Raw genomic sequence first — 27,750 nt, forward strand, 5'->3', positions numbered from 1 at the left:
CTGCGAAGGGTCCTCTGGCGAATTGGGGAGAAAAGTTCATCAAATCAGCCTTGGATAAACATGCTCTCCTCTCAGTTTAATGTTGTGTCTTACAGTCCCTGGACAGGCTGTTCTGATGGCTTGATAACCCTGTGTCATTACAAGGTCAAGGCAGTCATGAAATATCTCAAGAGCATAAGGCCTTCATCTGCCGTTTTACCCCCCCCCCCTCCCTCCTCCCTAAATACACACACATAGGCAAGGCAAGGCAACTTTATTTCTATAGCACATTTCATAGACAAGGCAAACTCAAAGTGCTTCACATAGGAAAATGTTCATACAATACAATTCATTCAAAATTAATTAATAGAAAAAAAAATTATGCAAAAAAATTGTAAAATAGATAAGGCAAAATTAAAAAAAAAAAAATTTAGAAAGTGCAATGTGTAGAAAATAAAGGTAAAGTTAAAAAGGCCTTTTATTTTTAGAAAGTGCAATGTATTTAAGATTAAGCAGAAAGCTAAGCAAACATAAACGTCTTCAGTCTTGTTTTAAAAGTGGTATGTGTTGGGGCAAATCTTAAATCCTCAGGGAGTTTATTCCAGCTATTTGTTGCACTAAATCCTGCTTTCCCATGTTCCGTGTTTACACAAAACATGAGTGCTCCCACATCAGCACTTGCTCCCCACAGGGCTGCGTGCTGAGCCCCATACTCTACACTCTGTACACCAATGACTGCATCCCCAGCCACCCCAGCAATACCATCATTAAGTTTGCGGATGATACAATAGTGGTGGGGCTCATCTTAGGTGGGGATGAGACTGCATATAGGGAGGAGGTCCAAAGAGTATCTACATGGTGTGCGGAGAACAACCTCATCCTCAACACCTCAAAGACCAAAGAGCTGATCATTGATTATAGGAGGAATAAGCCTGACTTGGACAATAAACACCAAGGCGCTTCTGAAAAAGGCCCAACAGAGACTGTATTTCCTAAGGTTCCTCAGGAAGAACAATCTTCAGGAAAGAATGCTGTTGACCTTTTATCGCTGCACCATTGAGACTGTCCTAAGCTACGGCATCTCGCTGTGGTTTGCAAGTTGCACTGCAGCTGAGAGGAAAGCACTCCAGAGGGTCATAAAAACGGCCCAAAAAGTCATTGGATGTCCTCTTCTCTCTCTTGAGGATGTCTACAATAGACACTGCCTCAGGAGAGCTCATAGCATCCTGAGAGACTCATCCCACCCAGGCCATAACCTGTTTGAACTGTTGCCCTCGGGGAGGCGCTACAGGGCAATCAGATCAAAAACAAACAGGCTAAAAAACTGTTTCTACCCCAGAGCTGTTATTTCTCTAAATAATCCAGAATTATAAATTATTGCATTATCCTACCAATCTGACCTTTAAAATTGGCTGAAATTTTTAAATATATATTTGTTTTTGAATTCTTTAACATTCTATATCTATATATATATTTTGCTTTTTTTAAAAAGCACTTATTTTGAGAGCCCCTACCCCAATCTGTTAGTGGTTGCAGCAGGAATGCAAAAGTTGCCATATTTTGACGTAGGCAACCTTGCGTTCGGCAGATTATGCGAAACTTCCTTTATACTGTGTCTACGGCTGAAGCCTTTTTTGTCTCAGTAATACTAGTAATACTCGCATACACACAACTATAGATGCACATACACTTACACAAACAAACCACCCTCAACAGCCCTTGACAAACACATGCCGGCTCACACAACTACACACACGTATGCACACTAACACACACAGAAACTCCCCTGAACTATCTAATAAAAACACTGTCCAATGTTGATATTAAATGTTTCATTCATATCCTTTCTTTTACAAACAATAAAAAAACGAAATGGCGGTATCAAAGCACAAGACCAATAACGAGGCGCTATGTAGGAATGCAGGAAATCACTGCAGAAGACAAGACCAATCTAACTTCCAGAAGACAGCCTGAGAAGCCTGAGCAGGAAACCTTGATAGATTCATGATCGATTATAACGGCCGCACCAACTTTAGCGTTCACTTGTTGTGATCGCTTGCGGACTCCTTGAGGCCTTCACTCTGTTTTTTTGTTGGGGGGGGGGGGGGGAGAGAAGGTTTGTCTTGAGTGATAGAAAATCCCTTGATTTCGGCTCAACTGTCGACCACTCTGTTTTATCAAACACCAATCAGATCGAAAATGAATCATCAGCGCTTTCCATTCATTTAGTTTGGCGGTTTATCTTTGGTTGCCGGGGGGAACATAGACAGATACGAAGGAGGTTCCTCATTTTGTTGGGATAGAAAATCGGTGCCCATCCCCGGCATTTGCGGCGGCATGCTATACGTGGGGGCGTTGTAGCAGGAGGCCAACGACGGCGGGGCGTACTGGCCGGGGTCAGTTCCCCTGGCCCGAAAAAATTCCCCAAGGCCCTGGGTTTAACATGAAGCTGGAAGGGGCAATGACCAGTGGAAACTTGATCTCTGGGTCTGAGGCAAAGCTGATGTCCAAGTACACCTAGGGAAACGAGTACACAATGAGATGTAAACCCAATACCCATTCATCATGTGCATTACTTTTTAATGTAAAATATATGTTTGGGTAGGCCTAAATAGGGGACATCCTACTTCGAACGGTCGGCACTTAATTTACACAACCTTCTTTGAATTTAGGTATAAACTATAACCATTTGTCATCACATACCTTCAAATAATGTTCAACTGAAAGGATTTCACAGTTCTGGATGGATAGGATAGTGTCAGGAGGGATCTTCAATGTACAAGAGACTGTTTTTTCACTTTTCTTCTCAATAACCTCCCCAACTAACTTACAGATTTCACTCCAACTGTACTTTGTAGAGTCTAGCACACGGTACGTAACATTCTGCCTCAAAGAGAACTTCGGGGTCATGTCTTTTGAGGATGTGTTTTTGACTTTAACAGTAACTGCCACAGTTTGACCTATGGAAAAATAAATATATAAAATAAAAAAAGTCCACACATATTCACATGAAACAACTATGTGGAACTGTGTGTTGTAGTGTGTTTAGAGTGGCTGCAAACTGGGTGTTGCGGTTGGGGCAAAGCGGAAGATATGACCGCCTGTTTGCTAAGCAACATCGTGTCGTTTGTCTAGCAGCCAGTAGGTACCTCGTGATGATTGGGTGCAAAAAGACCCGCCACCATTGTTGGTCAATATAAAATGTGGTGTCATACTCTTAAATATCAAGTAAGCATATTCTCCAATCGACAAAGATCTAAGTAAGGTCAACTTCATGTGTATTTCCCATTTTTGTATGTGACACATAAGCTATTCAGGTGTGTGTGTGTGTGTGTGTGTGTGTGTGTGTGTGTGTGTGTGTGTGTGTGTGTGTGTGTGTGTGTGTGTGTGTGTGTGTGTGTGTGTGTGTGTGTGTGTGTGAGAGAGACATTACCCGGGGCGTAGACTCCGCTCTTCAAAAACGCCTCCATGTGTACGGATCTTTTGGAGAAGATTCCTATGTCTTTATCCACTTGGCCAACCTGGCGGGTCTAGAGTTGAACATGGTGAGCAGGGACAATGTTCGTAAATGTTGGCTTAACTGATCAGCTACAGGTAGGTGAACCGGTCTGATACATGGCTTAAGTAACTTAAACATCCTGAAATTAAGAGGGTTCCTGAAATTAGGTGGAGATAAACACATGACAGTTAGTCTCACAGTGATGCTATAATGTGTCCAATATAATTCAAATGTAGCCCAATATTGAACAATGGATGCATACAATGGTAATACTTTTCCCTATAACCTCCTTTAAGTAACTTTTTAAATCTTTTTTTCATAAGATTAGTAAATCAAGTAATCCAGCCCTACCAAATGTGAATAGAAATTCTTCTTCTTTTCAAAAAATGTAAACTTATTTTTGATTTAAGTTAAGTGATTTTAATTGTAGTTGAATACACATTATTGCTTGTTGCTGTCCAAATGTTCAGGGCTTTGTCCAGAGGGGAATGAAGCCACATTTCCAACTCCCAGAGGATGAGCTTGTGACAACCCCAAAGAATTTAAATATAGATTGGATATGTCCATAAATATCTGGCCTCTGGCAATTTTTGACTCCTCCACAAACAGTTACTTTTTTAAATACCGGATTGATCCGGAAGTAAAGTGAGGACTCTGAATTGATTCCGTCACCATGCAAGGCAATGCAAGGCAAGGCATATTTCTTTGTATAGCACATTTCATACACTTGGCAATTGAATGTGCAAAAGTAAATGAGAAAATAAAAAAGACATGTAAAAACAATGTGCATTAACAGCATCTAAAAAGAGTTTGGTTTTAACTCGTTTTAAAAATGGTGACAGTTTTTTTTTTTTTTATGGTCTCTGGTTGGTTCCAGAGATGGATGGCATAGTGGCTAAAAGCTGCTTCACCCTGCTTTTTTTTCTGACGGTCGGTTTCAGGAGTTATTGTTTATGTTGTGATCTAATGGACCTTGTTTGGGAATATTGCTTAAACATGTCATGTAAGTAGTTTGGCCCAACCCCCTTCAAAGACTTAAAAACAAGCAGAAGTGCTTTAAAATAAATTCTGTAACTAATTGGGAGCCAGTGCAGGGACTTCAAGATTGGGGTGATGCAATCTCTACTTTTTGTTTTAGTGAGGACCCGGTCTACACTATTCTGTATCATTTGAAGTGGTTTTATACTATTTTTGGGAAGTACTGTGAAAAGTACATTGCAATAATCAGTCCTACTAGTGATGAAAGCATGTATGATTTTTTTTCCAGATCGTCCTTTGACATATATCCTCTAAGTTTGTTGATATTTATAAGATGGAAGTATGCTGATTTTGTGACTGATTTAATGTGACTGCTAAGATGTAGGTTGCTATTTATAACGACACCTAGTTTTTAATAACAAAACTTTTGCTATAAGGCCTTTCCTTTCAAGCGAGGCAGAAATATTTTGCCTTTCCTCCTTTCCTCTTTCCACAAACTACAACCTCAGTTTTTGTTGAGCTGTAAAAAGTTCTGTGACATCCAATTATCTATTTCATAAATACAATGACAGAGACTTTCAACGGGGTTGTAGTCATTAGGCATTAGCGGTAGATAAATTTGAGTGTCATCAGCGTAACTGTGGTAGGCGATTGAGTTCTTCTTTATAAGTTGACCAAGCGGCAGCATGTAAAGGTTAAATAATAGTGGACCCAAGATTGAGCCCTGGGGAACTCCACAGATCAAAGATGTAGAGGAATAGTTTCCAACTGTAACAAACATGCTCCTGTCTTATAGGTAGGATTTGAGACACCTGATAACAACACCAGTGAAGCCAACCCAGTGCTCTAGTCACTGAAGTAATATGGTGTGGTCCACAGTGTCAAAGGCTGCACTGAGGTCCAGTAATACTAGGATTGATGCCTTTCCTGAATCTGTATTTAGCCAAATGTCACTTGTGACTTTGGCAAGAGCTGTTTCGGTACTGTGGTTGGCCCGAAAACCTGATGTCAAGGCCTGATGTCAAGGCAAGTTGTCAAGGCAGTTGTTGAGCGTTAGAAAAGAGGTTAGTTGATTAAAAACAATTTTTTCAATAATTTTTCCAATGAACGGTAGGTTGGATATGGGCCTTTATATAGGAGCAGTGGGTAGCCACACATTGCAGGGGGACCAACTCCAGGGCTTTACCCTAGTGCCTAGGTCAAGGAGTATTCACCTAACCCCATGGATGGTTTTCGATGTGTTGATGGAAACTAGAGCACCCAGAGGAAACCTAACTGAACACGAGAAGAACATACTGACTCCATTCAGAAAGCTGACCCCCCATTGAACCAATGACCTTCTTACTGTGCCACCCAACCTGTTACAAGGTCAAATACGCCAGCTCTACATACCATCAGGAGGCTTGAAATGGCCTTCGATGCAAAGTTGATCTCCTGTTTTACATTGCTGTCCAACCTCCAGCTCCTTGAAAGCTTGGCTTCCAGTCTGTAAACGATCCTACCATGAGCCCCGTGGAAGGATGAGGGCAAACTCCTATTAAAGCACACAGAGCAGAACAAATAAAATAATCAGAACTGTTCATGTGTGAAAAAAAGTAACGTAAGTGGCTGGTGTGTTTCAACAAATGTGAAATATAGGATGTATTGTACTGTGGAAACCAGATGAATTTGCATTCTGGGTCTGCCCCTATTGATAAAGCCCTATGGAAATCGAAAATGAACTGAGAATTCCCAGTCCAACATGCATTAGCGAATTTGCCAAGGGATTTAAGGCTTGGTGTATTCCGTTATCTTAATAAGAATTGGATTGAGAATGAAATTACCTACCCGGATGGAATTTTGATGCTGAATTTATACGAGTGATTTCCCTTGGAGATTTCAGTGTCTGCATGAGAAATGTCATTGTGTTAAATATATAGTTAGCATGATAAGAGTTTATAAAGGGAATGTGGTCATACTTGATTTTAAAATAACAGTGCACTTGACTGCTATAGAAAGTCAAGCAACGTGTAAGCTTATTCTTAATATCACATGTTGAAAGGTTGAAGTCTGTGTTGCAGGGTTGATTTTCCAACAAATGTGCTTGTTGGTGATAGACATTTAAACTGTTATCCATTGTATTTGATGTTGCTGGGTATCACAAAATGGAATGTAAGACGAAAAAGAGGTACTATTTTAGCGGTTTGCGCTTGATTCTCATTTCCCCACAATGCATTGCATGACATCACGTTGGGGAGACGACAGACCACAGCCGAATTGAGACCCTTGAGAATAGAGACTAGTAAGAGAGTGTTCAGCCGATCATACAGATAATAGATGAATGCAAAGATATAGCCGCCGAGACGAGGGTCTGGTGAATAAATGTTTTAGTATATACTACACGCAAACACTCCGAAAATAAACAAGATAACACTTTTGGCCGGGATTTATTTCTTTTTATCAGCGGTTTATATGTTTTTATTAGCGTGACGAGACGACCGTCACGCAATGAAAACAATATCCCGAGTTTGAGTTCTCAATCATGGGATATTGCCCAATATCCCGAGATAGCAATCAAATTGCGCCATCTTAGGAGGTTCATGTGTAGCAAATATAGGGGTCATCCTATGTTCCCCAGGTCCTATGTTCCCCCCGGGTGCAAAGGATTAAATTCAGGTTTAGGGTTATGGTTAGGTTGAGGGTTAACCCTAACCTAACCCTAACCATAACCAATCGGAGGAGAGCCATTCTAACCAATCACAGGCGAATCAGAGGCGAAAAAGGCGGTGCTTGCCCCTACCATCCTACGAAAAGAAGATTTCCTATGTTCCCCTGTTACGGCCACATTGGCCTTTCGGTTGTCGTTGTATGTGTGCTACGTGTTTTGTCTGCCTTGCTCTCATAGGCCTGGACCCACATGTTCCAGGATGGGGGTGTGCCTGCGTATGGGGTGTGTCCCCGTGAACCGGATAAAAGTGGGCCTGGCCTGGAGAGACGCGGGCGGGAGATTTGATTTGTGCTTTGCACTATGATTGTTAAGATCTGTTTGATTCAATGCTTTTGACGCAATTAAATGAAGAAACGTTGATTGTTCGCGCTGTCTCCTGCCCCGTTTCTTTGTTACGTTTGAGCCGCGTAACATCCCCGGTCACATACAAAGCGGGGAACATAGAACCCAGGGACATAGGGTCCTATGTACGCTCCCCAGTCATTCTAAAAAAGGATAGCAAACGAAAGCTAACTGGCAACTCAAACACTTTGGGTCCATTCTAACTTAAGGTAAGAGGCGATTTTTTAAATCTTTGCAGCGACTGAATGTTGATGATAGAACTGTTTGTTGTGCATAAGATGAGTGTGTGGGACTGTGCATTTGTCCTTTCCGGCTTCGGCATACTGCATGGTTTTGAAGGCCTTGTGGTTCGTTGTGGTCTTAGTGAAGCAGCCTAGCCTTGGAGTTGGAGTGATTGTGTATGTGTGTGTGTGTGTGAGAGAGAGAGAGCACTCCCGCGGTGGTGATGTTTGCTGTCTGTCAGCATCCGCCGGGTTGAACGAATGTGCTTTGTGTACGTGTTAAATTATGTATCTGTCTGATCGTATTTGCTGTAGATGAATGGTTAAATAATGTCACACCACGACAATCGGTCATACTGCAGGCACTCATTTGCAAGTGCACTGATGCGTGTCCGATAGGCTACACCTGGCATTTATTCAATCAATTGCTCTTCTAAGTGCGCCAGATTGGTGCCAATTATTGTCGTGTTTGCATTGTAATGGACAACTTTGCCTCTCCTTGTTATAAAACAACGTGCATCCAAACAACTTTAGCCATGGCAGCCTCCTATGTCAGTCAGTGCGTTTACATGACACTCAAGAAAGTCGAATTATCGGCTTACTCCGACTTTGATTGGATTATTAAAATGCAATGCACCTTAGTCTGTCTAATGTCGAATCAAATCAAGTTACTCATGGTCAAATTAAGACCCCTAGATTATTCGTTTGTTAGTCGAATTAAGCGTGCATGTATGCGGCAATCGATTGGAATCGGATTATGCGTCCTGTGCATGCTCGATATTTCCCGGGGGCCGGGAGCCGGAAGTATAAGGAGACGATAGTCTCCTTATCGAGTACGTGTGTGAGTGGACAAGCGAGGAGAGCGAGCGGTAGCGCATGTCAGTTTAGTGAATGAACGAGTCAGGTTGTGTCTGTGCAAACGTGTACTGTTATCTCACCATCGACGAAGGAAAACAAAACACCATCAACATCCCAAATGTTTTTAAAAGAATCCAGATCTTTCATCTGTTCATAATACTTAAATTCTAGTAAAATCCTTGCTTTTACCAAACCCTTGAAAGTTGAAACACACTCTTTAGCTTGACCACTGTCTATTTTCTGCTTCCTACTATAGTAGATCGCAAGTTTTGCTTGCCCAAACAAGAAATTAATCAATCTCCCTTTTTTCTTCTTTATCTTGCCATATGAAAAACAAAAAATAAAAAACTGCTCGCTAAAATTCTCTCCAAAGGAATTTAACAAACTTCTAAGCAGAGTAAATAATGGTGTCAATCTGCAACAATATAAAAAACGGTGAAAAATTGTCTCTACATGAACAAAATGGGCATGTATCTGATACGGCAGGGTTTAAAATAAATATGAAAGCATTCACTGCAATTATCCCATGTAGTACTCGCCAATGAAGATCACCAATGTTTTTAGCCAACGGTGGCTTGTACATGCCCCAGGCAGGTTTTGTTTCTCCTTTGACCATACAATGTTCTCTCCAGGGTGTATCCTTTCTAGTCTTTAGTTTCCCTTTATTCACAGCTTTAACACACACTTTATACAGAGTCTTCCCCTTAATACAGTCCAGTGCCATCCACTCCTTACTCCCCACCTCCAGAAGAGGGCTCAGCACCTCAGAGTCTGTTAGTTTGGCCTTAACAGCCAACCGCGGAAAAGGGTCATTCTGATCTGGTATCTTCAGTCCATTACACCAGTCTTTAAGTAGTTTATCCATCATATTCCACATTTTAAAAACACTTGCATAGAAAAGTGGCAAACATTTAAGATTAAAGAAAGATGAGTCAAGAGCAGTGACGGCAGAGGTGTAGCCATGGTTTCAACATTGGGGGGGACAAATGCCTGGGGGCGGGGTCCGGCCCCCCCAGGCAAAGATTTTGAACATGCATTAATCTGGTGCATTCTGAGAGCAAAATCTCAATACCTAGCACCTAATTTTGAAGACCTTTCTAGGGATGGATGTTTAAAACACTTTAATACTGGATGTGACCAAGCAGTCTGGGGGCCCTATTTTAACGGTCTGAAACGCAAGTGGGAAAGCGCAAAGCGCAAGTAGCTTTGTGGGCGGTTCTACGGCGCTATCGCTATTTTACAGGCGGACAAATGACGCTTGCGCCGCGGCGCAAGCGTCAAAAGGGTTGGTCTGAAGCAGCCTAATTACCCGTAGGTGTGGTTTGGGCGTAACGTGCAACAAACCAATGAGAGTGCCAGCTCCCATCCCCTTTAAGAGCCATGAGCGCATTTGAATCGGACGAGTTGATATTTTGACAGCGCGTCTGCAGTCTCCGATGAGACAGATGCACATGAATTTGCAAATGGCTTAGTTTATTGCCAAATAATGTGGCCTAATTCACACATGGAATAAGGGGTTTTCTTCCACAACTTCAGAAATACTGAGTCCTCAAATCAATTTCGGCAAAGAAAACGTATGATAGGCTATAACATATGATATGCGGTAACTGTGGTTCTATTTAATGGTATAGGCTACGCAATACATTATAAACATTGTTTCTTATCAGTATTGTATGCATGTGTCCCCGCGGTAATAGACATTGCCATTGATTGTATTATGCGTTACGTGTTTAGTTTGCCCAAGTGAAGGAATTCAAGTACCTCGGGGTCTTGGTCGCGAGTGAGGGTACTATGGAGCGTGAGATTGGCCCGAGAATCGGAGCAGCGGGGGCGGTATTGCGTTCGCTTTACCGCACCGTTGTTACGAAAAAAGAGCGGAGCCGCAAGGCAAAGCTCTCGATCTACCGGTCTATCTTCGTTCCTATCCTCACCTATGGTCATGAGGGTTGGGTGGTGACCGAAAGGACGAGATCGCGGGTACAAGCGGCCGAGATGAGTTTTCTCAGAAGGGTGGCTGGCGTCTCCCTTAGGGATAGGGTGAGAAGCTCAGCCATCCGTGAGGAACTCGGATTAGAGCCGCTGCTCCTTTACTTAGAAAGGAGTCAGCTGAGGTGGTTCGGGCATCTGGTAACGATGCCCACTGGGCGCCTTCCTTGGGAGGTGTTTCAGGCACGTCCAGTTGGGAGGAGACCTCGGGGAAGACCCAGGACTAGGTGGAGAGATTATATCTCAACAATGGCTTGGGAACGCCTCGGGATCCCCCCGTCAGAGCTGGTCAATGTGGCCCGGGAAAGGGAAGTCTGGGGCCCCCTGCTTGAGCTGCTCCCCCCGCGACCCGACCCCCGATAAGCCGACGAAGATGAGATGATGATGAGAGTGTTTAGTTTGCGTGTGTTTAAACAGAGCACACACGCGCGCCCGCATTCATTAATTCTTTTTAACACTCACTCGCGGTAAAGCAATGTTTTTCACGATCAAATATGCCTACTCATCAATCCTAAAAGTTATGGGCATGTAGGCCTACACGATGTCTCAAGAAAATGTGTTTGCTGTACGGTGTTTGCAGATGCATTGATTAAAAAGTAGCCTACAACTTATTACCGCTGCATCAGCTGTTCTTTCCCAAATAATTTACCAAGAATGTGCGGCTAGGTAGATGAGAGAAGCAAAGTGTATTCGCGAGGTGCACAAGCAATCCGTATGCATCGCATGCGCATGTATGCTTGCGCCCTTAAAATAGCATCTGAACAACGCGCCACTGACTTTAAACCAGGTATTTCCTGGTCAGTAGCGCAATGGTATTCAGAGACGGCAAAATACCGTTTGCGCCAGAACACGCCTCCTCCTTCCGCCGAACCGCCCCTTGGGGCGCAAGATCATTCCCTAATTTACCGGCGAGTAGCGCAGGTGGCAAAAGAGCGCTCTGCGCCAGTTGTAAACTAGCAACGACACATGCGCCAGTGACTAAGTCACTTGCGCCGGATGCAAGATAGGGCCCTGGGAGTGTGGAAGACTTGAAATTGGGAAAAGGTTGACACACAAATACTTCCTTTACTTTTTTAATTAAATATAACATTTTGTGCTCCTCAATATTTCAACCAATCCAGTCAGTTCCTTTTTTCCCACATGCAATTCATTGATGTTTTGTCTTTTTTACAAAACACACACAAACAAACACCTGCACCACCACAACAAGGACACAAAATCCAGCCAGTTCTTACTTCCATTACATTTTTTATTGCATAACCATCACATTTGCCAATGTTGAGTAAAACCCACCCAGGTGCATCTATCTCATGAACCCAAATAGAAGTCACCCCAAAACTTTTGTTACCCCTCAGAAAACATAGATTTTCTGATATTTTCAACCACTTGTTTAATAAGTACATAGATGAGTTTCATGAGAGAGCGCACTGAGCTAATCTCATGGTGAAACCATTAGCCGTAATGAATGATGCACTGTTAAAGAATTGGACATGTCAAGGACATAACCTAAATGTTTTCTGATTAGTTATGGATTAATCTATGAATACATACATTATACAATGTTTTCTAACTTTGAATGAGACTTGACTTAATCATTATTATATTGCTATATTAGCAACTGCAACGCTGCTGTGTAAAGTTGTGTGTCAACTGAAGGAGGCGAGAAAAAAAAAGAGATGAAGATGATGAAGACAGCGGTTTTAGTATCGATACTGTTGCACATAAGTATCTAATCCGTTATTATCTTTTTTAATTTTAATCGATTAGTATCTGACTATACATTTTTTTGACAACCCTACACTATATACATGTGTGTTAACAGGATTCTGCTTGAATGTCATGATTCGGTCTTAACCTTTCATATTTACTCCTCTCTTAGGCGCCTCACCTTTATGCCACCACTAGATTGACAAACTCTCCCTGTGCTTTCATCCTCCAAACTTTCTGTCTCTCCCGCTAGCTCACTAGCTCTACTCTGAACACAACAGAGGAAACATGGAAGGAATAATATCACAGATATCAGCAAACTATTTACCAGCAGACTACTGAAACACACTATAGACATCAGTGCCACTGCCAACAGGATTCTGCTCTAATGTCACAATTCGATTTAAACCATTAATATTTACTCTTTGACAATCATTTTGCAGACGCTTTTAACCAAAGTAACTTACAAATTGCATTGAACATAGGAAAAGCCAAGGCTCTACTAGTTTCCAGAACTCCTCTCTTAGGCTACTCACCTCTATGTCACTACCAGATTGACACACACTGCTTTCATCCTCCAAACGTTCTTGCTCTCTCTGTGCTTCACTCTCTTTATTCTGAACACACCAAAGTGAACATGCCACGGGGAAGATCCACATCCTCATTGTACCCAGCACTTCTGAAAATGCACTTCCGAATGCATCTCTGTCCCCAGCACATTTAAAACCAAACGGCCCATGCATTTAGATCTAATGGGGAACATTTCGGAACATTGAGACGTCGGCATAATGAGGCGTTGGAATTACGGAATGGGGCCGGGGCCAACGTCATCTAGCTGGCTTATTACATAGGTAACACATAGCTAATGATGCTGCTCGCTAGAGAAGCGACAACAACCCACGAAATTTGAGAGACACTATCAAAAGCTTCATAACTTACCTGTGTTTTCGATCGTAACATGCCACTCATTTGCTGTTGTTGATGTTTTTGATTCCGTGGTCATGTAAAAAAGACGGTTGATGACCAATGCAATCTAGTGACAAGTCACCGTCACCGAGCCGCACGTGCGGGGACGAATCAAATCATGGATCTATCCCATTGGCTAGCTAGCCCGAACAGCCATATTCTCATTGGCTGTAAGAGCTGTGGATGGAATCGGATTGAGTTATTTAGAGTGCGCGGCGCGCACTGTCCTGTCCAGAGATGCAGAGAGTATTCAGGGAACGGAGTGTACTTCAGGGAAAACCTAAGTGTTCTACCCATAGAAATATTGAATTGCTATATCCCTATTCCCAGCGATTTATTGGGGGGGACATTTTGGGCATATCTGAACATTGGGGGTGACTTGTACCCCCCAATGTATATGGCCGCTACGCCTATGAGTGACGGACTTGACGATCTGGCATTCGGGCAGATGCCAGATGGGCCGCGGCCTTTCGTGGGCCGGCCAATCACGGGGCGGCATGCTTGTCGGGTTCGCGCGGCCGCTTCGTCGCAACGCGGCCCCACATTATCTCTTCGGCCACTATCAAGCATTCTATAGTGTTCAAAGCTTCAAATTAGCCATTTGTCTCTAAATCCCTATTCATGCTTCATAGTAGGGAACGGATCGGTATTTATACCAGATATGACTGTCTATGCTACAGTCATGGTTGCCCTTAATATTTACATCGGTCTACATTATTTGTAGCCTTATTCAATCAGATGTTTAAAAAGTGCATTGTTTGAAATTGAAATACAACTAATCTGCCTGTATTTTAAATTTTATTATTGGTTTACAAAAGTTATATGAAGCAATGACTTCTGGGAATTTCAAAACTGAATCAGACCGCGCCTGCGTATTAGGGGGTTGTTGGAAGTTGAAAGTTGGAAGATACCAGTCTGCTGAGGTTACTATGAGTATGAACTATGAATCGAGGAATTAAGCAACAGAAGGGAGGAGCAGAGAAAAAGAGAGCGAAATCCAGGTAATTACTGTTGGCTGACAGTGAAAAATGCGCAAAACTGACCGATTTGTTTTTTAAGCCGCCAAGTGCAGCTTCAGCTAGTAGCACCAGCGCTAGCACTAATATTCAAGACACTGAACAAACAGACCAGGCGCAGGGAGTAAGACAGGATGACAGTGAGGACAGTAAGTCTTTATGCATATTAAAGTTAGAGAGTTCATCACCAATGGAGCTACAAAAGTGCGTGTTATTTCCGTGCATGTGAAGTTATATCTGTGTGTTGCGGGCACGCGCGTGCGCGTCCCCGTGTGGGCCGCTGGTGGGTGAAAATGCCATGGCCGTTTTTTCATCCCAGTCAGTCACTGGTCAAGAGTGCAAAATTCCCTACCAAAGTTCAAATTCCCAACTCGAACTAAAATCAATTCTGCAACTGGCCTCCATGGTCTGGTCTGGTGGTCCATAAAGAAGACTTTTTAAAAACTCTATTCTAAAAGCTCCCTTCCTACTTTCAAGGTGGACTAAACCCTGCCCTCCCTCTTCTTTAGATAAATATAAAACATCTTGTGGTATCCAGTGCAACTTATCCCAAAATAAATCTAGAATAATGCCCTGAATCCTTGCTAAAAGACCAGCTAGGGGGTCTAAAACGCTAAGTCGATGCCATAATACAGGTGCCACAAGATTGTTAGCAATAATGGTGTGCCCCCTAAATGAAAGAGCCATCTCCATTTCTTAAAAGTGCCGTGCATTCTTTCCACCACTCCTTCCCAGTTCTTTATGACCATTGACTCATCCCCAAAGTGAACTCCTAAGTACTTGATGCCATTTGTGACCCATAAAAGCCCTTCAGGTAGTTTTGGTCTTTCTCTTTGCCATTTTCCTACTGCATTTTCCTACTGCATTTTCCTAATGCAGTACTCTTAGCCCAATTCACTTTTGAGGATGATATTTTCCCATAAAGCTCCACAATATGGGTCAATGTTTGAACATCACTATCCTCCCTAATAGCTACAATAACATAATCTGCGTATGGTATGCAGAGAGGAAATATGGAGCAATACCATCAACTACCCTGACCCCTCTCATCTCTTTCCTAAGCCTACACACTAAGGGTTCGATTGCAATTGAGTAAAGCATACCCAAGACACTACAACCCTGTCGAATACCCCTGCCAATGCTAAAAGGAGCGCTTAACCCACCGTTGACTTTCAGTACACTTTCAACCTCACTATAGAGTACCCTGATCATAGCAATGAAACCAGGGGAGAAACCGAAAGCCTCCAACACTTTCAGGAGGTATTGGTGCTCCACCCGGTCAAAAGCCTTCTCTTGGTCCAAAGAAATAAAACCAAGCTGGGGATCCAATGAGTTTGAGATGTCCAAATAGTCTCGAATTAACACAATGTTATCTCTAATCGATCTGCCAGGGATGCAATAGGACTGGTCAATATGAACAACCTGATCCATCACGTCCCTCAGACGATTTGCCATGCTTTCGAGATAATCTTGTAATCAGTACACAGATTTACTGGCCTCCAGTTTTTAACCTCACAGAGGTCACCTTTTTTAGGTAGAATAGTGAGGACAGCCCTCCTGCAGCTAAGAGGAAGACAACCTTTCTCCATACTGTCATTTAAAACAGCCAGTAGGTCTTCCCCTAGGAAAGACCAAAAAAATAAATAAAAAAATCAGCAGATCCATCTCCGCACTGTTGCTTTACGAATACTATAGCTTATCGGATTATCACCATTTTTAAGTGTGTGTGTTGTCATGTAGGCTATAGACTAATTGTCTTGGCTTGCATCCGCGAAATATGGTAATGTTATTGGCCTACTGCATATTGAGAAAATGTAGATCGGTATTGCGCAACAATCTGGAGATGGGGACCCCCGAATATTGACGGGTATTTTGCACGCTGGGTAAAAGCTAAAAAATAAATACTAGGCAAAGATATTGTTACTGGAACTAGTAGGCTACCGCCTACCATCAAAATGTAGGATATCTAATCGGAAATGTGTTTACAAAGTCGAGGGAAAGATTTAATTAGGGATTATCTGGGAGGGGATTTCACAGGTGGGACTGCCAACTTTAAGTGAGCCCATAGCTAGCATTATGCCTTCTACTTCTAGATCTTCTGGTTCACCGGTAGGCTACTTATCTGCATGACATAACGAAATAATCACTGTCACTAGATATAAAGAAAACGTTGACTTTCACTCTGGGCTATTCACTCACAGTAAAAAAGAAAAGAAAAGTGTTTTCTTATTGTATGCTCTGCTGTTCATAGACTAGCTCCAGCACTTGTTGCTGCGTTGCTAAATGATAACAACTCTCCATTCATTCTCCTCTGACCATGCATTTAATTGGCTTTGACAGTTCTCGGCAATTCCTTATTCGCCCTCTCACGTCTCACAGGTTTGAAATTATACGGCTGTGGGCCATCATACATGTTATTTGTGGTTCTTGCCACCTCTTCGATGCCATGGTTCTAGTACGAGGCTCAGGCTACCTTCCACCACATCTGTTCAACATGACGTCATTGCCGAATGGCGTTAGAAAACACCTGTTACTACAAAAAAAGACAAAAACTGGACTTTAACACTGTTATGGAGACATTTTATGAATGATATACATATTTTGAGTGCTTTATGTACAAATTTATCGAAAGTGCCGGTTAACCTGTAAGACAGCCTTTAAAGGTTGTCACACTGATTGAAAAAGACATATGGAATGTTTCTCAAGAGGGTGTGGCAATACCTAATTGAATAAAATACCAGTGTTCAATTTAGATTTTTCACAGATAATTGTTATAGTTTCAGACAGAGTTGCCAGTTGTACGATAGTATAATTTTTGTACGATAATTCTGCTGTTTTTACGTTCAATAATGCCAAAAGTCCAATTTTGTACGATGATTTATTCGTGACACAAATTTTGTGTCATGATCAGGATAGCGAATATGGACGAAGCTAAAGCCCCCGATCCCTATTCGCAGCTTGTGATGTGCAACCAAGAACAAGTTGATTTTTGTAAACTTTTTTTTAATGACAAACTGGTGATACTTTGTTGACACTGGTAGGCCTACTGTAACACGTTTACAGATCGAAAAACAATTAATTGAATTTGGAATCTATTCATTGTAATGCCATATGTCCCCAATGTATAGGATTCACTTTGGCAGAATGTTTTTTTCCTCCGAACCGATCTCATTTAAATGCGAAGAAGGAGCTGTCTTTCAGCTCTCTAGAATACCAGACACTAAACAGCATAAACAGATAGTCCTGCTTATATCACGGGCATGTTTTGTGTTGCACAAACTGTTTTACTCTGTGAAAGGCCGTTTTTAAGACCGGTTCTAATGATATTGGCCCTAGAAAAACTTTGGGGCCAGACTTAATCCGATTATATATGGAAATAACACTGAATAGATTACAAATTCATTGTTTGATTAATGAACATGTCACTGTACCAGTGGTAACTGAGTATTACCAGCCGCATAACACAGAATAGATTATCAATACCTTGTTTTTTATCAATAGAAATTGCACAATACCAGGTAACCAGTATGTCATTAAGAAAACTATGTTCGAAAAAACTCGACTTGTTTCCTGATCACACAACACTGGCTGCGAATAGGATGCGGACATCAGCTTGGTTTCACATGTCCAATCTGGTAATACTGCTAACAGAAGACATTTGTATTCCATAATATATTTGGAATGATTGAAAGTCCATATGGGCAAATTGATGGTTGTTTGTTTACATGAACCTCTTGCAACTTTCTCACCACCATTCATTATTTCTAGTGGATGAAGGAAACATGTATAGGATGCTTTGATGTTTCCAAAGACATAGACTGTCGTTTCACTTACCTTTAGTGTTTTCAGGAATAAAAAAATATTTAAGTTTAAAGTACCGCGCGTGTGCTTTATAAGTGATTTGGTATGTAGGAATCCCTCGGCTCCAACGCACATTTGCGTCGCCTTTAAGTTTGACGAAAAAGGATTTAACTTTCGTATCTTTTTTCAAACACATCGTCACTGTGCCCGTTAAAGTGTCTCCCTCGGAAAACGTCCTTTCCTCGTTAATTGCATCGTAAGTCAAAGTTAAATCCTTTATTGTAAGCATTGTCTTAGTAGCGGTAACACCTTTTTGAAGAACTACCCAACGCGTAAGTAACGGTTGTTTTGGACTTGAGGAGTCTATCGTGGAGTTCTCCACTCCCATACTAGACTTGATAGAGTGGCAAGCATGGACCAATAGGGTGTATGCACTAAGCTGTGTGACGTACTTCCTGTTTCAAATAATACAGCTATTGGTGGCATGCATAGACATCTATAAGATGTCTATGGTGGCATGAGCGCCTGCTGGTCCGCAACACAGCAGGCTTGTTGCCATCTCGAAAGTAAACCTCTACCGCCATCTGCTGTTTGATTTTGACACGTGCTGAAAGTTCTTCGGAGCTGGCCGGGTGTATGGAGAACCGAGAGGATTGGAGACTCCGATGGAAGCTCGTCTGAGGACGACCGAGAGAGTGCTTGAAAAGACCGGGACGTTATTTTTTTAGTTGTCAACGTATTAACTGCGGATCGACATGTGACGGATAGATAGGGTTACCTCGTATATCCGTGATTACCATTACCAATGCAATAAAAAAGTGTTATATCTTTTTTTCGAAGAAATAAAGGGACAAAGTAACTAACTAAAACGATCCACATATTCCCCATAAGCTTATGATGTGTGTTTAATAATACAATAAAAAAACTTGCTTGTGTGTTGAAACTAATGGGGAATAAAAAAAAAATATATGATAATATACACTATTAAATAAAACCTTTTAAAAAGGTTTTATTTTTAAAATAAAACTATGCAGTGATAGGGTATGCAAAGGTAAAAGATCCTCACGTACTCTCTGGTATTGTCACCAGAAAATAAGGTCAATGGATGCCTTTCATAATCTCAGTTTCAGAAAGATAAAAGTGTTGTGAAAATGAATCCCAAACACAGATAGACGTAGGCCTACATTCTTTTTTACCATGGAAATTAGTATAAGACATCAGCATTTTTAAAAATACATTTACACTTTACAGTACAAAGTAAACTTTTGTATCGCTCTTTAAATCAAAGGTCAATGTTCCTTTAATGTTGTCTCCTTCTAAAAAGCATCCATTCACGTTTTACCGAAGACATATTGGTAGTCTATTCTTCAAGATGAAAGTGGTAGCCATGTGAGATGATTTAGTTAGTTAGGTAATTCTTATGTGGAAATCGTACAGGAAATTATAAAACTGACCTTGCAACAGGCGTATCAATCGCAACGTTCAAACCCTGCACCACATCCTTAACAAATCCTTGTCCTGTCTTTCTTATTGCTTAAATGAGCCATAGGCTATTTGTGATGCTTAAGTATTTATGAGTACTGTGGCAAGAAAGCTTTATCGTACAACCACAAATTATTTTAAATGCTATTATTCTCATTACCCAGAGTGCTCAGTGTCTCATGTGCAAGTGGATCCACAGTAAATCTGGATATGGAAGTGGGTTTTTATTGTATTTTTTGTTGGTACAATTATTCTTAACATACAATTCATTGGTTAACAGCAAAGAGCAAGCAATTTACAAAAGGGTCCAGACACCTAGCCACATTTGGAAAAGTTATTTTAAAGGCACACTAGAGAAACATACAAAGAAAAATCATGAATATATATTTAAACAGGCTTATACAAGAGGTAGTACAACGGTTTCTCTGAGGCTAATGCATTTGTTTGAGGTTAGAAGGCTATTCTATTTCAAGCCATCCCGTACATCAGAAAACCAGTTCAATACATCACCCTCCACCAACATCACGAAACACCTTCCAATGTCGAACAAGGGTGTGTTCATTGGTTACATAGGTGAGCTGCCCTACAATAAGCAAAGAGTGGGCGATCAACCAAATCCTAATACCCTAAGTTCAGCAGGACATGTGTCCTGGAAAGTATAAGAAAAGAGAACCGGAAATGTAGACGATATAGGATTATTGATTAATATTAGTACGTCCAATAGAGCTTTATTAAAATGATGTGACTCTTTGGTGACTGTTTTTCCACCCTTTCATGTAGCATGTAGGTATGATACTGATAATTCTTTATTTATACGTAGTGTATAATAATTATATTTCTTATATTTCAAATAGGTCACACATTTCTCCCATACATGCATGGCTGTATAAAGTCTTCAATATAAAATGGTCCATTGTAGGGATATTGTGGTCACACTACTGCAGTTGAAGACCACATGCAACCAGGTGTGTTTGAATGACATCACTGGCCATGGTTGAACCCTGAGAGGAAATCACAAAATAACTAAGGCCTTTAAACTTCCCCATTTTACAATTACAATTAGGGCATTTAGCAGACGCTTTAATCCAAAGCGATTTACATCGGTTAATACACCCACCGACGGCAGAGTCAACCATGCAAGACGAAAGCTAGCTCGTCAGGAGCAGTTAGGGTAAAGTGTCTTGCTCAGGGACACATCAACACTCAGCTAGGAGGAGCTGTGGATCGAACTAGCAACCATTCAGTTACAAGACAACTGCTCTACCTCCTGAGCTAAGCCGACCCACATTTTAGACATTGAATAAGGCTTTTCATAGCATACGTGTATATATGCATAACATTAATTGAACAAAGGTTGCATATTGAGGTGTATACATTCATCCCATGGCACGTTTCCATGTTTCGAAAACCACGACAATGAATCATCAGTGCTTTCTGTTCAATTATTTTGGCGGTTTATCGTTGGTTGCCGGGGGGAACATAGACAGATACGAAGGAGGTTCTTCATTTTGTTGGGATAGAAAATCGGTGCCCATCCCCGGCATTTGCGGCGGCATGCTATACGTGGGGGTGCTGTAGTAGGAGGCGAATGACGGTGGGGCGTACTGGTCAGGGTCGATCGTCGGCGCAGAGGGCAGAGCCCCCGGAGCCGCCGGTGGAGGAACCGGGCCCCTTGGAGGAGGAGGAGGGTGGAGCACGGGGGCGTGCGACGAGGGCTGGGCCGGGGGTCCATACGGAGACACGGTCTGTGGCACGGGCTGGTAGTAAGCTGCTCCCATGACACCGGGCGCAGCGGGGCCCGGGCCCCATGCTGCTGGGGGCCCGGAGGCTGCTTGGGGGCCGAAGGCTGCTTGGGGGCCGAAGGCTGCTTGAGGCCCATAGCCTGCTTGAGGCCCGTAGCCTGCTTGGGGCCCGAAGGCTGCTTGGGGGCCGAAGGCTGCTTGGGGCCCGAAGGGTACTGAGGGACCATAGGCCTGCTGATGCGGAGCTGGCTGAAAGCAGGCGGCGGGGGGAGGGAAGTCGCTGTTGCTTGGGCCCCCATATGCTACAGGGGGGTACGGCTGGTTCATTCCCCCGGGCCCTGGGTTTAACATGAAGCCGGAAGGGGCAATGACCAGTGGAAACTTGATCTCTGGGTCTGAGGCCAAGCTGATGTCCAAGTACACCTAGGGAAACGAGTACACAGTGAGATGTAAACCCAATACCCATTTATATTTGCATTACTTTTAAATGTATAATATAGATAATTTGTGTAGGACTATATTGGGGAACATCCTATTTGGAACGGTCGGCACCTCATTTACACAACCTTTTTTGAATGTAGGCAAATACCTAGTATAAACATTTGTCATCACATGGAGCACATACCTTAAATTGATGTTCAACTGAAAGGATTTCACAGTTCTGGATGGATAGGATCTGGTCAGGAGGGATCTTCAATGCACAAGTGATTGTTTTTTCACTTTTCTTCTCAATAACCTCCCCAACTAACTTACAGATTTCACTACCACTGTAGTTTCTATGGCCTTGCGCATGGAACGTCACATTCTGCTTCAAAGAGAACTTCGGGGTCATGTCTTTTGAGGATGTGTTTTTGACTTTAACAGTAACTACCAAAGTTTGACCTATGGAAAAAAATATGTATTCAATTAACAGATAAGTCCACACTGTGTGTGTGTGTGTGTGTGTGTGTGTGTGTGTGTGTGTGTGTGTGTGTGTGTGTGTGTGTGTGTGTGTGTGTGTGTGTGTGTGTGTGTGTGTGTGTGTGTGTGTGAGACATTACCCGGGGCGTAGACTCCGCTCTCCACAAACGCCTCCATGTGTACGGATCCTTTTGAGAAGATTCCTATGTCTTTGTCCATTTGGCCAACCTGGCGGGTCTAGAATTGAACATGGTGAGCAGGGACAATGATCGTAAATGTTGACTTAATTGATCAACTACAGGTAGATGAACCGGTCTGATACATGGCTTAAGTAACTTAAACATCCTGAAATTAGGAGGTTCCGAAATTAGGTGGAGATACACACATGACAGTTAAGCCCAGTTCAGACCAAAGATTCACCTTGCAACGGCTTGCAACGAGACGGTTTTAGAACGTCGCAGGGTCGTTGCAAGGAGTCGCAAGGAGTTTCAAGGAGTCGCCAGGGATTGAACATGTCAAATCGCATTGTCCAGTTTTAGAACGCGGCGATTTAAAGGCCCACTATGCAACTTTTCTAGCCAAAAATTACATTAATTATGCAGGTTGAGAGTTATTCTGATGGTTCTGCAACCATTTCTGGGTCGTTTGGTGGGTGTGTCATTGCCCCATGTCGTCTCTCTAAGGAAAAAGCACATATGCAACTTGCTCTGTTCGGACCGACACAATCCGGATGTGACGCAGCGGAAGTATCCAATCACGCCTCGAAAATGTAGTCAGATTGTAGTTTCGAAAATGCTTTACGGCACAGACACACCTCCAAACATGGCACCGGCTAGATATAAACAGCCAGTTGCGAGGCAATTGTTGCATTCATCATGGATCAATCGACTGATAAGGGACCCAAGAGGCGACTGTCGGTGGAACAAAAGAAGAATAAAAAGAAGTTGGACCAGAAAAGAGACCAGACACGAGTGAAAGGGGAACTATGCAACTTTTTTGGCTTGATTTACCTTAATATAACAGGCTAAGAGTCATTGCGATGGTTCTATTATACATTTTTGTTCGATTGTTCGTTGTTTCGACTCCCCCTTGCGCATCTTGGCGGAGAAAGGGAATAGGTTTCTGCCAGCCAACCGCCGCCCACTCTCGCGGGAGTCTCGGGTCTCGCGAAGTAACGAATTGCTTTACGGCACAGACCCCCAAACACGGAACCGGCTCGATATAAATACAAGTAACTAAGGGATTGTTACATTCATCATAGATCAGCCGACTTAAAAGAGACAGAGAAACCCAATGTCGGAGGAACAGAATAAGAGAAAAGGGAGACTGACCGACAGAGAGGCCAGACACGAGTAAACGTTGGGCAAGCTTTTCAGGAATAGCGTGAACTGAAAGGAAAAGAAGTCTGCAAATCAGACACAGACTTGGCCGTGTTGCTTTTGAAATTGAAAGTACCCTTTGGTGAACTTTGTCTTCGTGGTATTCTTGATGTTGATAGTCTCTGTACAAATGTGTTTGCTCAACCATTTTGTTGTGAGCCCTGTAAAAATCTGTTTTCTCGACCGTTTTGTTGTGAGCCCTGTGTGTTTCCTTTCCTTTGTTTCCATGGGTGTTTGCCGTTCGTCTGTCTCGTCCCCCAGATACAGGCTGAATCCCCGAATCCAGGTTCTTGTTTATTTAGATTATGTTGGCCAACACTCTTACACTGATTGTTCTGTTCAACCTAAAATAAAACAATTATAATCTAGGATATAAATTCTCCTCGTCAACTATAAAAAAGGATGGATTTATGTTTATTGCAATACAAATACACCGTTTTAAAAATGTATAACCTTGTCCGCACTTCATCTACTTCGGACATGGCTCTGTCACGTTAAAATTGTACCGGGGGCGAAAAATTGTACCGGCCTACGTCATCAGTTGTTGACAAATTCCAAACCTGCCTGGCAACAGACGACGCGATCGTCTGTTGCCTGGCAACGGGCGATCGCGTCGAATGACGTAGGAAGGTTCTTGAACATTCGCAAACTTTCATGCTCATTCATTGCACTCCTTCATTGAGCGTGACAAGACAGGTTTTTGAAACCTGCTTTAAACACTCAGTTTACTAGCTAAATTTGATTAAACAATTCAATACAATTCAAATATAAAGTAAAAACAAGTGTTATCTAGCGATCCGTTATCTGTATAATGCTATTTGGTGTTCGGCAACATAAGCGCGAATGGTTTTTGAAACTTGCTTTAAACACTCAGTTTACTAGCTAAATTCGATTAAACAATTCAATAAAATACAAATATAAAGTAAAGACAAGTGTTATCTAGCGATCTGTTATTTGTATTATGTTATTTCGTCTTTGGAAACATGAGCCGAATGTTTTTTGAAACCTGCCCGGCAACGGACAACCCAATCAAATCAGTTGTCAAGTTGTCAACAACTGATGACGTAGGCCGGTACAATTTTCGCCGCCGGTACAATTTTAACGTGACAGCTCCACGCATTCGCCGGCTTCTTTGAAAACAAATGCACATGGCTAGTGTAGAAGTGCATGGGGAAGGGTCGTCAACAAGTTGTTACGACAGTGTTGTAAAATATCTACTACGAAGCTGTAGGGGGCGCTGTGTAGAGAAAAGTGCGTGCCAAACCAAGAAAACAGCGAAGAAATTCCCGATCTTGCATAGTGGGCCTTTAACTATTTCTCTTCAGCCAATCACAGCACAGAACAACTTGTACATCACGGCCTTACTCCGTCCCGGTACCGTACTGTCCACTCCAGCATAAAAATATCAGATTGAAATATCCGATATCTGGAGAATGACAAAACACAGTAACTCTAGCCTTTGTCCAGAGAGGAATGGGGAATGAAGCCACATTTCTAAATCCCAGATGATGACCTTGTGACAGATCCCTAAAGAATATAAATATAGATTGGATATGTCCATAAAAATCTGGCCTCTGGCAATTTTTGACTTCTCCACAAACAGGTACTTTCCTTCCGGATTGATCAGGAAGGAAAGTGAGGACTCTGAATTGATCCCATCACTAGGAGCAGTGGGCAGCCACACAGTACAGGGGGACCCACTACAGAGCTTTACCCTGGTGCCTAGGCCAAGGGCACCGGCAGGAGTATTCACCTAACCATGGATGGATTTCAATATGTTGATGGAAACTAGAGCACCCGGAGGAAACCTCACTCGACACGAGATTAACATACTGACTCCATACAGAAAGGTGCCCCCCCATTGATCCAATGACACTGTGCCACCCATCCTGTTACCAGGTCAAGTACGCCAGGGCTACATACCATCAGGTGGCTGAGGTTTGGAATGGCCTTCGATGCAAAGTTGATCTCCTGTTTTACACAACTGTCCAACCTCCAGCTCCTTGAAAGCTTGGCTTCCAGTCTGTAGACGATCTTACCATAATTCCCGTGAAAGGATGAGGGCATACTCCTATTAAAGCACACAGAGCAGAACAACTCAAATAATCAGAACTGTCCATGTGTGAGAAAAAAGTAACATAAGCGGCTGATGTGTTTCAACTGATGTGAAATATAGGATGTATTGCACTGTGGAAACCAGAGGAATTGTTGCATTCTGGGTCTGCCCCTGTTGATAAAGCCCCATGGAAATCGAAAAGAAACTGAGAAGTCCCAGTCTCACATGAATTAGCGAATTTGCCTGGGGATGTAAGGCTTGTTGCATTCTGTTACCTTAATAACAATTGGATTGAGAATTTAATTACCTACCCGGATGGAATTTTGAAGCTGAATTTATAGGAGTGATATCCCTTGGAGATTTCCGTGTCTGCATGAGAAATGTCATTGTGTTACATTTATAGTTAGCATGATAAGAGTATGAAAATGGAATGCGGTCATACTTGGTTTTAAAATGCACTTGAGCGCTATAGTAAGGCAAGCAACGTGTAAGCTCATTCTTAAACTCACATGGTGAAAGGTTAAACTGCGTTGTGTCGTCCTGATTGAACAGGAAATATGGAAAGTTTCCCAAGAGGGTGTGGCAATATCTTATTGAAGAAAGTGATATAGTTTTACTCCGTGAAAGGCCGTTTTTAAGACCGGTTCTAATGATATTGTTAGGCCTACCAGGAAAACTTTCGGGCCAGACTGAATCTTATTCCTGGGAATATATGGCATAACACTGAATAGATTACTAATTCATTGTTTGATCAATAAACATGTCACTGTACCAGTGATAAATTAGTATTTCCAGTTTGTCCTTAAAAAAGTTAACTGTTTGACTCGTTACTGGTCGCAATCACTAGCTGCGAATACTAAGCTCAGTCTGATTTCAGGAGTCTACGAATCGGGAGCTAACTTCAGCTTCTTCAAATATGGATCCTCCGTCTGTGTTAAGGCATCTCTTCTCACATGCTGAAAAGGCTACAACACATGTTGTTATAGTTTATTAGTACAGCCTTTAGTTTATTAACAGCTATGCTTTTGGTTTCAATGTTTGGCCACTGTTATTAGATTGATTATTATAAAAGCCAACCCCATCAGCAATTCATACATTTAATCTTTAACCAACATTGATTGATTTGTAGGCGGTACCAAAACGTTTTTTATTTTATTTTTCTCTTGGCTATGAATTGCTTACTATGGGTGAATGGTTCTGAGTGGGAATAACCATTTGGGCCAGACTGAATCCTTTACTGGGGATATATGGCATAACACAGAATAGATTACTAATGCCTTGTTTTTTATCAATAATAATTGCACAGTACCAGAGGTAACCATTATGTCATTAATACAACTCGAAAAAACTCGTTTCCTGATCACACCCCACTGGCTGCGAATAGGGAGAAAGCTTGGTTTCACTTGTCCCATCTGGTTATGCTGCTCCCAGAACACATTTGTATTCCATTATGCTATGATGTTTCCGACCACCACATACACTGTTGTTTCACTTACCTTTAGTGTTTTTAGGAATCAAAAATTGTTTAAGTTTGAAGTACCTCCTGTGTGCATTATAACTGTGATCGTCTTCACCACACTCTTCGCTCCAATGCACATTTGCGTCGCCTTTAAATTTGACGAAAAAGGATTTAACTTTCGTATCTTTTTCCATGCACTTAGTCACTGTGCCAGTCAAAGTGTCTCCCTCGGAAAACGTATTTTCCTCGTTAAGTGCATCGTAAGTCAACGTAAAATCCTTTATTGTAAGCATTGTCTTAGTAGCGGTAACACCTTTTTGAAGAACTACCCAACGCGTAAGTAACGGTTGTTTTGGACTTGAGGAGTCTATCGTGGAGTTGTCCACGCCCATACAGAATTGATAGAGTGGCAAACATGGACCAATTGGTGGCATGAGCGCCTGCTGGTCCGCAACACAGCAGGCTTGTTGCCATCTCGAAAGTAAACCTCTACCGCCATCTGCTGTTTAATTTTGACACGTGCTTGAAAAGACCGGGACGTTATCTTTTTAGTAGTCAACGTATTAACTGCGGATCGATATGTGACGGATAGATAGGGTTACCTCGTATATCCGTGATTACCATTACCAATGCAATAAAAAAGTGTTACATCTTTTTTTTTTAAGAAATAAA

General features: G+C 42.2%; 2 protein-coding genes across 2 annotated transcripts; both read right to left on the reverse strand.

Moving 5' to 3' along the window:
- Positions 1-236: 236 nt before the first annotated feature.
- LOC115545201 (arrestin domain-containing protein 3) lies at positions 237-18,436 on the reverse strand. Its single transcript, XM_030358133.1, has 6 exons — positions 18,094-18,436; positions 6,284-6,341; positions 5,849-5,990; positions 3,413-3,509; positions 2,683-2,939; positions 237-2,496 (listed from the first exon to the last, which is right to left on the reverse strand). The coding sequence occupies exons 1-6, from the start codon at positions 18,347-18,349 to the stop codon at positions 2,377-2,379; spliced, it is 930 nt and encodes a 309-aa protein (XP_030213993.1). The 5' UTR covers positions 18,350-18,436; the 3' UTR covers positions 237-2,376.
- A 1,315-nt stretch (positions 18,437-19,751) lies between these two features.
- LOC115545199 (arrestin domain-containing protein 3) lies at positions 19,752-27,443 on the reverse strand. The gene is made up of 6 exons (XM_030358130.1): positions 27,116-27,443; positions 25,931-25,988; positions 25,487-25,634; positions 22,325-22,421; positions 21,910-22,166; positions 19,752-21,707 (listed from the first exon to the last, which is right to left on the reverse strand). The coding sequence occupies exons 1-6, from the start codon at positions 27,369-27,371 to the stop codon at positions 20,985-20,987; spliced, it is 1,539 nt and encodes a 512-aa protein (XP_030213990.1). The 5' UTR covers positions 27,372-27,443; the 3' UTR covers positions 19,752-20,984.
- Between the last annotated feature and the right edge of the window lie 307 nt (positions 27,444-27,750).

Source organism: Gadus morhua, chromosome 6 (genome assembly GCF_902167405.1).
Source record: "Gadus morhua chromosome 6, gadMor3.0, whole genome shotgun sequence".
Taxonomy (NCBI): Eukaryota; Metazoa; Chordata; class Actinopteri; order Gadiformes; family Gadidae; genus Gadus; species Gadus morhua.

Excerpts from the sequence above, each read along its gene's own strand:
- LOC115545201 (XM_030358133.1), bottom strand. The coding sequence starts at position 18,349 with ATGCTTACAATAAAGGATTTAACTTTGACTTACGATGCAATTAACGAG. Across the intron at positions 3,510-5,848 it reads CCATTTCAAGCCTCCTGATG|ACCCGCCAGGTTGGCCAAGT; the intron begins GTATGTAGAGCT and ends GTTCAACTCTAG. Across the intron at positions 2,497-2,682 it reads CAGTTGAACATTATTTGAAG|GTGTACTTGGACATCAGCTT; the intron begins GTATGTGATGAC and ends TCGTTTCCCTAG.
- LOC115545199 (XM_030358130.1), bottom strand. The coding sequence starts at position 27,371 with ATGCTTACAATAAAGGATTTTACGTTGACTTACGATGCACTTAACGAG. Across the intron at positions 25,635-25,930 it reads AGCTTCAAAATTCCATCCGG|GAGTATGCCCTCATCCTTTC; the intron begins GTAGGTAATTAA and ends GTGCTTTAATAG. Across the intron at positions 22,422-25,486 it reads CAAACCTCAGCCACCTGATG|ACCCGCCAGGTTGGCCAAAT; the intron begins GTATGTAGCCCT and ends GTTCAATTCTAG.